This window comes from Lycorma delicatula, chromosome 10 (assembly GCF_047948215.1).
Source record: "Lycorma delicatula isolate Av1 chromosome 10, ASM4794821v1, whole genome shotgun sequence".
Lineage (NCBI taxonomy): Eukaryota > Metazoa > Arthropoda > Insecta > Hemiptera > Fulgoridae > Lycorma > Lycorma delicatula.
In genome coordinates this window covers 70474344-70486524 of record NC_134464.1, presented here as the reverse complement: position 1 = coordinate 70486524, position 12181 = coordinate 70474344, and the positions used below count along the sequence as shown (strand labels likewise).

At 29.2% G+C, this 12181-nt stretch overlaps 1 protein-coding gene across 2 annotated transcripts in view; it reads left to right on the top strand.

Annotated features, from left to right (window-relative positions):
- The window catches only part of GC (gamma-glutamyl carboxylase), a 46383-nt gene extending 34501 nt beyond the window's left edge, over nt 1–11882 (top strand). For both annotated transcript variants that reach the window (XM_075376877.1, XM_075376878.1), the window contains exons 7-11: nt 538–696; nt 4451–4593; nt 6115–6246; nt 8608–8944; nt 11477–11882. In XM_075376877.1, coding sequence (XP_075232992.1) covers nt 538–696; nt 4451–4593; nt 6115–6246; nt 8608–8944; nt 11477–11862 — 1157 coding nt within the window. In that variant the 3' untranslated portion in view covers nt 11863–11882. The remainder of the gene's footprint in view (nt 1–537; nt 697–4450; nt 4594–6114; nt 6247–8607; nt 8945–11476) is intronic.
- The last annotated feature ends 299 nt before the right edge of the window (nt 11883–12181 follow it).

The window sequence follows — 12181 nt, the reverse complement described above, 5'->3', positions numbered from 1 at the left end:
TCTATGCAGTTGTAGTATCTCTACCTTTTGTTCAGAAGATTCTAGGTTTGAAACCCAGTTATGCTTGGCATTTTTCATACACGTTACAGTTCATTTATCTTCAGAAACTATAATTTAGCACCAGCTACTTATTTCAGGAATGAATAAATAAATAACCAAATGACCTATGCCTACCTCTATGGCAGAATGGTAACATTTCAGCCATTCATCCAGAAGTTTTGAGTTCTGGTCAAGCATGGTATTTTTCATATGTTACAAAAACTCCCATTTCATACTCCCATGCACATATTCTTATGCTGTGAATTATTCATCCAAAAAAAAATAAACCTGTCTGAGTAACAAGACTGATTACGAAACTAAAACCTATGTGATATAACACATTTGTGTATACACCATACAGGTATGGAATATACAAATCTCATTTCTTACATTGTTATTTTCTACAAGAAATAAGGCAAAAGATTTGTGATATGATTCTAATATGTTTTTTTTTTATTTTTACAAAATAAATTAATCCAAAATTTTATAACTTTGCAGGTATGTTTCCATATATGTGTATGGTTACTATGCCTATTTTCTGTCGTATGGATTGGCCAAAACAATTATTTTCACAAGTAAAATACTTTTTACTTATTCCATTAAATATTTTTTATGTTCCTGTTCAATATAAGAATAATGAAGAAAAACGTTCATGTGGTAAGTTTATTAAAAATTCATTTATTTTTATTACTTTCTTAAAATAACATTTATCTTTGCTTAGTTATGGTTGTTATTTTTTACAAAATACATTTATAATTCAAAAAATAAATCACAATAACAGCTGATGACAGGCTTCATTCTTAAGAGTCTAGAATCTTCCTAACAACTAAGCGTAAGAGGCAGCTTACATGTAGTTTTTATCAACTAATAATGATCAACAAGCATGTTGATGATAATTATGGATGCAGGATGACTGGACACTCTCAGAAGGTTTCCTTGGAACAACAGACTATCCAGAGTTAGTAATTACAGAAAGAGTTGTCATGGATATATCTAAATTCCCTGCAAAATAAACATTTCCAACTGGGAAATAAAAGGTTCAAGGGATATTATCTTGTATGAATGAATGAAAGAGTAAAATTTTAAGTTTGTATATGAATCTGGAGTAAAACCCATTATTAACAGAATTATCTAAACTCTGATATATTTAAATGTTCTAACTTTATATTTTTTCTAAGTAAGCTTGACCTGACATATAATTAATGTATTCAATATTTAATTACAAAGTAATCAAGGTGAAATGACAGCATTAACTACTTACTAAACACAAATTGAATTGTCTGGTAGAAGTTTTATTAGATCTCTAACAGTTTATGAAATTTTGGAGCTCAATGAAAAAAAAATTTATAAACAGGTTCAACTGAAAGTTTTGCATTTTACAAAATTCAATAAAATGGAGGATATTGGGGATAGTGCCACTGTCAAATCAGTAAAATAAATAATATGAGTTGAAGCTAGCAACCATGAATAACAAGAAATTATATAAAAAGAGATGTTTCTATTTATTATTATTTGGTTGCTAAACAACTTATATTATTTAGTTTACTGATTTGACAGTGGCGCTATCCAACATGCTGGCCACAAAAAATATATTTTTATATTTTTTTGTTATGCTAAAATAATAACATTGAGTTTGTAAAGATAACAAGATATAAAAAAAAATGATAAGATTAGAACAATACAATAAACTAATTGACAAACATATGAGTACATAGCATATGCCAATGATAACGACAACATTATTCAAGACATAATAATAAACACTTGTTAGTTAATAAAGATTTATTCAAGATGATAGGTCTTCAGGCAGTGACAACTGGTTTTTTAAAGTTGCTTTGATTGTTGCGTAATGTCACTACCTGCACAAGATTGTCAGATCTAGCATGCCTTTGTTCTAAAATACCCAGCTTCCAACGCAGGGATTGGAATTTATTTTCTTTTATTAGAACTATGTCGCTGATGTTAAGATTGGCTTCTTCAGTTTTCAATTTTTGGCGCTGCTGAAGAAAGTTGAGATAATCGGCTGATCATTTTTGCCAGACATGTTGAGTTATTTGTTGAATTTGCTGCCAACGATTTAACCTGTGAACCGCTAGTCAGTTAGGTCAGAGTCAGGGATACTGTATAAAGGTTCAACTAAGAAATATCCAAGAGTAAGATAAGTTGTTCCTAATGGATTGTCTGAGAGTTTAGATAATCTAGAATTTAAGCATGCTTCTATTTGAGTGAGCAAAGTAGACATTTCCTCAAACGTTAAAATGTTATTTCGCTCCACTCATTTGAGGTGGTACTTCATTGACTTCACACCAGCCTCCCACATTCCGCCAAAATGGGGAGAATACACTGGTACGAAGTGCCAATGATTTGACCCCAAAGAGTCTGCTGTTGATACCTCATGTTGATTATCCTTAAAATATTTATTTAATTCATTAAGCTCATGTGATGTGCACTGATGTAATTGGTACCATTATCACTGTAAAGGTTCAGGCATTTTCCTCTGCGTTCCATAAATCTAAGAGCAGCCATAAATACTTGATGAATTAATTTAAAGTATGTTTGGCAGTTATGAAGGATTTGTTTGATAGTGTGACAATGTCACACTATCGGTATCCAATATTTCATTTGAATTGATGCAATCAATAACTGTAGACAAGTGTTTAGTAACTTACGATGTTCGTTTTCTATTATGAGATGCATAAGGTGATGTTTAGGTGATAAGATAATTTGATGTCTGGATGCAAAAGGTAAATCTGATTTGTAGAAGCTACTCTACAATGTCTTATAAAACGCATACAATATGCAATAGTTCTTTGTAATCGTAAGAGTTTTGAAATAAAATTGTAATCTGTTTCTACAGATATTAAACTACCTTATGATTTTGCTCAGGAATATCCTCCTCTTCTGATAGTTTTGTTGAATTTGGCCACCTAATTAGGTCGTGGGTTAACCATTTGGGGCCATTCCACCAAAGCGAACTATTGTTAAGATCTTCAGCATAAAGACCTCTTGATAAAAAATCGGTTGGATTACATTTCGAGGGTACATGATTCCAGTTCTCTACATGCATATTTTCTTGAATTTTGCTTACCATATTTGCTACAAAGGTTTTCCATGACAGAGGACATTTATTTAACCAAGCTAACACGATTGAATATGTCCATAGGTAGATTTGATCAAAGGTCAGATTGATGACGTCAGGAAGTTTTGATGTCAATTGGAAAAGTATTACAGCTCTGCAGAGTTCTGACCTCAGAAGTGAGATTTGTTCCAGAGGAGCTACCCTTGATTTTGCACATAAAAGATTGATGTAATGTTTCTGCTACTGTCTGTGGAACGTATATATAAACAAGCACCATGTGCCCTTTCAGAGGTATCTGAAAATCCGTGCAATTGTAAGTTATAACATTTGTCATTTGACAATACTAGCCTGTCAATTTTGATCTTGTTCATGGAGGATTGACACTGATAAATACTTTTCCATCTATTTTTTTTGGGCAAGGGATTATCTCATCAAAGGTTTTCTTACCAAATCTGTTGCATACTTATTTTATAAATTATCACAACTGGAGTTAACAGTCCCAGAGGGTCAAAAATTGATGCGATAATAGGTAAGAAATTGCTTTTAGTGGGTCTCACTTGAAAATATTTATTTTTAGTGCCACTTCCACATACAATTTGAAGTTGGTCACCGGTTGATAGCCACAGTAATCCAAGTGTTTTGACTGTATTGCTGCCATCAATGTTCAGTGAATACAGTGTTTCTTTCAGTTTCATTGGGATTGCCTCTAAGAGTTCCTTACTATTTGTTGACCACTTATGAAGTGGGAATCCACCAGCACTTAACGAGCTCCTGGAGATCACGTTGCAGCCTTTTGGCTGCAATGACTGGTCAACTACAGTTGGCAATGGTAACATTACTACTCAGTCATCATGGAGCAGTGGAATGGTCAACAGTGTACTTTTGACATAAAAATGTTTACAAAGCAACAACAGTTTGGAAGGTGCACAGAAGGTTTCTATTTTGTTTTTTTTTGACGCCCTTTACTCTGCTTTGGCTGGACTGTTTAAATGTGCTGGGATCTCTAAGGATTTGTCTAAATCTAATGCTGCAAATAAGGATATAAACTGGAAACTTTTGTTTTTCTTTAACTAATCTGTTAGATCCTACGTTTAATTATATTCTAGGTCAACTTTAAGGTACTAAAATTCTTCCCATATAATTTTCAGAGTAAATAGATGAAGAAATGAAGCATTTCTGATAGTAGCTAAAACGAGACTTGAAAATTAATCAATCAATAGTTACTAGCATAAAGCATGTAATAATTTGTATTTTTGAGATTATGTAATTTTGTACAATTAATGTTTCTAATAAAACATACTTTCTTTTACCTGATATAAATCTGAATTTCAGAGAAAGAACCTGAAGAAAAATCTGATATGGTAAGTGATGAACAAAAGAAATCAATTGGATGGAAAAAGAAACTGACATGTGTATTTGTTTTATTTTATGTAGGACTTCAGTGTTTTCTCCCATACTCACATTTTGTTACAAAGGTCTGTATGAATAGTTGTAATAGCAAAAAAGATTACAAATATTCTCTGCACATTTAATATTAGATATAAATACATATCTTTTTTAGTTTCAATAAAATTGATACCTGTGCAAAGATTAATTTAAAAAATGAACATATTTAAAGAGAGTTTTCTGGACACGGTCCACCATCAGTTTTCATAAAATTACATTCACAGACAAAAATATAAATATACTTTAAAGAGAGTTTTCAGGACACGGTCCACCATCAGTTTTCATAAAATTACATTCACAGACAAAAATATAAACTCAAGTTTCTAAAACATCACAAACATATTTGTGAACGGTGAGGTAACTGAAAGGGGAAGCTCTGGTTTGTGTATTCTCAGCATGGATTCAAGAGATTGCTTGACCTCATAGACATCAAATTACAGAGAGAGAACAAAAGTAAAAAAGAAGAATGAGAAACTCTGATTCACAACTAACATCTCTGAAGCAATGCTTTATAAAATTCTACATGCAATGAGTGATCATCATATTCACAACACTTGATAAGATCAAAGTAGTTTGTAAAGAAGTTGAATGCATGTCATTTCTGATCAACTAATTCTGATTTGTAACTAATTAACTACATTGTAATTTTCAATAAGATATGCAAAGATACTCATTTACATTTAAAAAGATATAAAACAATAAAATTAAAAATCTATACATAAAATAAAAATAAGCAAATAGCAGCAGTTCTTTCTTCGTATTTTTGAATGGCAGTTATATGTCTGTTGTCAGTTAATTTACCTACTTTTAGAGCTTATTTTTTCATAAGATCACAAACATTATTGATAATTTCATGTGCTTGACTCCTAAGTTTTTCCTTAACAACAGATTTAAATTTTGCAATAACAAACTGCACTAATAACACACGAACAAAAATAAAACAAAAAATAATATATTACAAAAAAATTGCAAAAAACAATGAGTAACTATAAAATAATATGACCACACAAAAACGCTATCCGGATACCTTCGGATAGTGAAGGTATTCAATAGCAAAGGTTGAACACGATATAAACTGGACTAAAGTTTATTTCTTTATACACACATTGTGTGCTACGAATAATGGATCTAAATATAGTCGTGATGAAAGACATCATTTCTGACTGCATGTATAAATTTTTATACGCCTGTACATATTACCAATCAGAGCATTAATCATTGGTTAAGGAATTGTTATTTACAAGATTGAGTCATTAAGCATTTTTATATATGTAATGAATTCAAGTGGAAAAAATTGAACACACAACAACATAAATGTATTGTTTGGGTTCCTGTATTGTTTGTAGGTTGAAAAATGAAATAAAAATAATAATTATGCGCAAAAATAATGTTTTGGAAAATAATATTATAATGAAATGTCAGCAAGTGACATCACAAGCTCGTAGATTCACTGGGGCAACTGTAGTTGTAATTAAATTTTTTCTGTGAAATTAGAAGAGTAGTTACTGATAATAAACAGTGATAATTTGTATTCTTCTGTTTTTATACAGGGTTACAATAACTGGACAAATGGTCTTTACGGTTATTCATGGGATATGATGGTTCACACATGGGACAGGAATAGAGTTAATGTAAAAATTGTAGATATGTCAAAAAATAAGGAATATTTTCTTAATCATGAGGTAAGAATAATCTTAGGAAATTAAAAAAAACAAAAACAATATAATATAGATTAACAGTATTTAAAACTGCTTTTCATAAAAAGAGATTTCATTTTACAAATGTTATCCTGGTTAGAAGATACAGAGACTGAATGTTGTATAAAACTCAATAAAAATCCTCAAATAATTAATTTATGAAAACTTTTGATATATGAGATTTTTTAGTTTCAATTTTTTATCTTTTTAGTAATATTTTTAAAATTTAATGGCATTTAATTTTCTGGGAATATTTTCCAGAATTTTACAGTTGGTTACTTCTAGAAGTAGAAATGAAAATAATACTTATTCTTACTGAAGAAAAAAATATACTCTCTTTGGCAGCTTTTATTAGATTAGAGAAAAAAAAAATTTTTCTTGTATTTATTAAATTTAATGGTTAAATAAACAAAGTTTACTATCACCAAAACAAATACATATTATATAGAAATATTCAATTCTGTCAGAAATACAGAAAGTACATAACAGAATGTGAAGGAAAATAGAAATGAGCCTAAAAGGGCTGTAAATAAAACACTGAAAAAATAAAACAAGATGGTTGAAAAAAAATTGGAAAATTTAATTAAGAAAAAATTTACAATATAAAAATTAAAAAGAGAACTGCATACGTAAGCATAAATGTATAGATTGATAAACTGAAAGAAATCATAGCAGGATTGTAAAGAGTAAACTTAGAAGGGAGAACTTTGGTTCTTATTAATCCAAAATTAAAAATTTTTCCTATATTAGTCACACTACACTTATAATACTACAAATATTGTTAACTACTACTTCAAATTTTGGCTAATAAACCATACAAAATTCGCACAATCAAGAAAAATGAGATCAACTATTATCACACCGGCATCAGCTGACAACATGAGATAGCATTCATTAAATAAGTGTGCTCCAAGCAAAAATGATAATAATCTTTATAACAACTTTATACATAAAATACACAAAATTATTTTTCTTTATATATTTATAAACAAATAAATAATCTTTATAAAAATTATTTTGATATTCAGATGTAAGCTTTATGTATCAGATACTCAAGCCATTAAGTTAATTATGAAGCTACAGGAAACAAATTCCACAGGACTTCACAGGGCTTCCACAGTAAGCATGCATTGCCTTTATAGACCTACCAGACCTGTACATTAGCAAAGGCCTACCAAGCTTTGACTTACTCTTTGAGTATGCAAAATGTGCAAGAGAAATGAGGAATTATAAACGAGCAAGGGTTGTAAGAAAGGAAGATGCTACTTCAGTATGGTCTACCATCAACATGAGGTCTACCACTACAGTAAATGTGGTCTGCTGTACCACTAAGTATATTTAATGTTAATTAGATGAGATTAACAGCAAAGCAAGGTTAAGTTTTGTTAGGTTATGTTGTTTTTATGTACTGATCTTCATATGTAATCAACATTACCTCCCAAACTTAATCAAAGCTGGCTAACCTCATCTAATTAACATTAAATATACAAATTATGTACAATTTGTGTAAAATTTATATTAGTTTACCGTTTAAAAAAAATTAGGTGGGACACTACCGAGTAGGTGGGTCAGAGCTAATTTAGACCTCATGATGATGTTACTGCATACTAAAATAGCACCAAAAGAACAATCTGCTATGAGATAAATAACTCTAAGCAACAAAAACAATAGCCCCTCCAACCAACATTCTCACCCACTCCATCCACAAATTCTCAGGAGATCAAGGTCATTTTTTGCAAGGGGCAATGATTTTGGACTGATCTGCTTTTAATCATATGTCAAAAAAAATCATGTGCTCAAATATTTAAAGAGCCACTCAAGAGCAGTGGGCTACTTTAAATAACAACCTTTATAATCCTTAAAATTTATAATATGTCCAAATATCCAATTGAAATGTAAACCGTTTTGCCAGGGCCTCTCAAAAGAAACTAATATGACGTAATGTGACCCTAGTTTAGCATTAAATTCAACTGAATAGACACTAGTTCAGGAGAAACATCTAGCAAATCCAAAAGCAACTGCTAATTAGCTGTTTTATTTACTGAGAACTAACAAGGAATATCAAACAAGATAATAAAGAAGTGAAATTGTTCATTGTTCTAACAATAAACCTACTAAATCTTTTATAAAGTTTCATAGCCAAAAATATTTTGAATAAACTAGACAACAAATAAGATAATATGCATGTGCAATCAAATGAAAATAGGCTATAAATGAAAGAACATAAATTTATATTTATTTTTAGTTTATAAGAAACATTTTTTATACAAAAGGGTTATTGATATGGTGAATATTTAATTTTATTACAAAAGCGTACACCTGAATTGTAATATTACACTGTTTCAGGTGTGGGTAACAAGTGAAAGATGGACAACACATGCTGATATGGTAATACAATTCGCTCACTGCATTAAAGATAATATGAAAAAACAAAAACCTTCATTAAATAATATATCTATAAATATTGATGTATGGTGTTCATTAAATGGAAGATTTCAACAACGTATGTTTGATCCAAAAGTGAATCTTTTAACAGCTCCATGGTCACCATTTAAACCAGTTGATTGGTTAATGCCATTGTTAAGCGATTTAAATCATTGGAGAACAAAAATGTCTCATCTTCAAGAGGAAGTATGGTCTTGGTCAGACTATACTGATGTTTTATTTTATGCAGACTTTCCAGGTACAATTAGCTTTTAAAAATATTTTTAAACATATCAATCATTTTTTTACTTTACAGCACAATGGATTAAAGAAGTACTAAGCAATCTTTGGTAATTTTGTAAAGTGAGATTTGGTCTATGCTGTGATTTAAATCCAAATTTCATCTGGGTTATCAAAGTAAGGTTATTAAACTGGTTTTCTTTTCTGGAAATTCTAAATTATTGAAAGCAGGAGTATAAAGAAAATAATTAGCTAAACATGAAAATTGTGTGAAAATTATACACACCTTGTTTCATATTTCAGTTCTATTTTTAAGGAAAATAAGTGAATAATGCTTATGTTGGTATGCTAACAAATGACCCAATAAACAAGGACCTGCTAGTAATAATAAAATCGAGAAGATTGGTAAGATTATAGTAATATTTTATGATATACATAATTATATTATCTCTACCACTCAAATTTATTTACTTTTACAGATGTACAAAAAATAAATAAATAAAATGTTTAATGATAAATATTTACATATAATTGACTTCTGTAAGTTATATTCAAGTGTTACATTATAATTAATTAAGATATCGCAACTGAATTTCTTTCTGAAAGCTTTGACATTTGGTGTTTGAATTTATTTAGAGATCTATTGGATCAGACTTACCATTACCAGTTACTTTACTTTTTCCTTTCAACCAGTTTAGCCTTAAGTGGTAACTTTGTCTGGCCTGAAAGTTCTAGGTTTATATCCTGCTTAGGCATATCATTTTAATATCAAACATCATTAAACTAACTACAGAAAAACTGGAAAAAATTTATGTTAAGAAAAAAGTAATTGTTTTTTTTTGTTGAAAAAAGATCTTACGATTAAACCCTTTAAGCCAGCTCATGTTAATGAACTTTCTGACTAAGTTATGGTATTAAGGGAAATTTGTTGTAATGCTCTTCTTAGATGTTTTCCCAACATTCAATCACAGAAATTAATTTTCTTTTCTGATGAATGTGCAGTTTATTTGAGTAACAGATCTAGGAATATGTACTTTTGGTGTAAAAAAAATCCCCTCTTTTATGAACTTAAAACAGCTGTCGGAGACTGTTTTTATGTCTGATTATTCAACATGGAGGAGAATATTTAAACTCACTTGGCGACTTATAAAATTGTGAAAAATAGAGTAGAATATACAGTGTAATTTAAAATAAGTTTTATAAGTAAAAAACATTATAAGAGAATAAAGATATAAAGGAATTCATAAAGAAAATTACCTGATTTTAATTCTGTTTTTCTCATAGCTCATCTTAATTAAATCTTAACTCTGAATAGATGCTTTTGCTAGTTTTTTAGTCTTGAATTTACAATTCAATGTGATGTCAAACGAAATTAAATCATCACAAAGAAAATATGATTTGCCAGAAAGTTTTGCATCTTGAAAACAATAAATAAGGAAACAGGTAAAGATATGATTCTATGCTTAAATCGTACATTAAAATGTTCAATTTAGTATCAATAAATTGATACTAAATTATTGTGTACACAATTGTACACCGTTAGGCACCAAAAATAAGTTACTCATATTCTGAAAAACAATGTTTGTTTTAAGATGAGGTAAAGATATTACTACTACTTTGTTGCATTGGCAATACTTAAATATCTAATGAGTATTCTGATTTTGTGAAACGAATTTGTAAATTACATAATTTTAATTTGTAGAAGAAAGTCGCGCCAAATTATTTCTCGCTCATTACTGAAATCACGTGCGGCTAGTGATACTTTAAAAGTTAGATAGGTTACTTTACATACTTACCTACTATAACTCTTTCATTCATCAGTGTTTTTTACATATCCGAAATCTCAAATATTTCATAATAATTACTTTTTATAAGAGAAAATAACTCACATACATTCGTACAAGTTCAACTACTGGTACAGAAACTGCGATATTACACTAGCTTGTTATTTTCTTAGCATTATTAACTTCAAAATATTGCCGCTAGATTGCAGTAAGTTGTTGATAGTAAAATATGAACGTTACTGTTAATAATATCTGGTAATGAAGAACTCGTTCAAAAGAGTACTGTAATAAAGTACATAATCTAAATCCTACCCGTAACATGTCTTGCACCCAGGATTACTCAAAATATTAGACACAACATTTATTAGCTCGTGTTATTTATTACGTTCTTAAAATGTACAAAATATTCGATAGTCTTGCTTCCTAACGTCAAAGAGTGTAACTTTTTAGTTAGTATTGCTGTCAATAGATAGCAACATGTTTTTGATCCATTAGAGCTAAAAAACAGGAAGTTTTTATTACAGAATGTCAAAATAAACTAACAAAAAAACCTTTGGCAAGGGTTGTCATGTAGAAAAATTTGGTTAACTGATTTGAAGCCAGATTAAAAATACTAAAATTTAAATTTGAAATAATCTGTAAGAAAATCCCTGTCATATCAGTTATGTTCATCGACCATTGCTTCTTTATAAATTATTAATTTATTGCATAATAATTGTTTAATTTTCTTTATTAAATTATCATATATATTTTTTTTTGTTTTAAAGGTTTATATCTTGAAAATTATATAAAGAAGGATTTACAGAATGTAAGTTTAACAGTATTAGATGGATCTGTTATACTAGAAACACCAGGTAAATCAAATAAGACAATAATATCTGGCCAGAGTGAATCTGTACAATCAGATATCTTTCATAGAGTATACACAGTATCTTCAACACCATCATGCTACATGTATTCATTTATAAATAAAACTGTAACACAAGTGCCTACTTTTGAAAAGCAAAATGTAGTAATACAAGATTCAGTAAAATTATCAGATATCTTATTAAATGATGTTAAGAATAGATGGACAAATTTTCAAAAAGTCATTTACCTTATGAAAAAAATTATTGCAAATAATTCTTTATTCTTTAACTGCATTAAAATGTAGTATATTAAAAAAAATATATTTTAGTTGACACTATACACAGCATAATTTATTATAATCAGTCATTTGACTGTTTTGATGCTTCTCCATCAATTTTTTTTTTGGAAAATTTCTTACCTCATTGTAATACCTAAATCCTACATCCTTATTTATTATCTTTGTATTGTAATATTGGTATTCTTTTACTATTAATACATATTTAATAAGATTTAATTTTCTACACTAAGTTAGTACTATTCCTTATGTGTTTAAACTTACCATAATATTTAAAAATAAATAAAATTGTAAATAGAAACAAATTATAATTATTTTTATTTTTTAT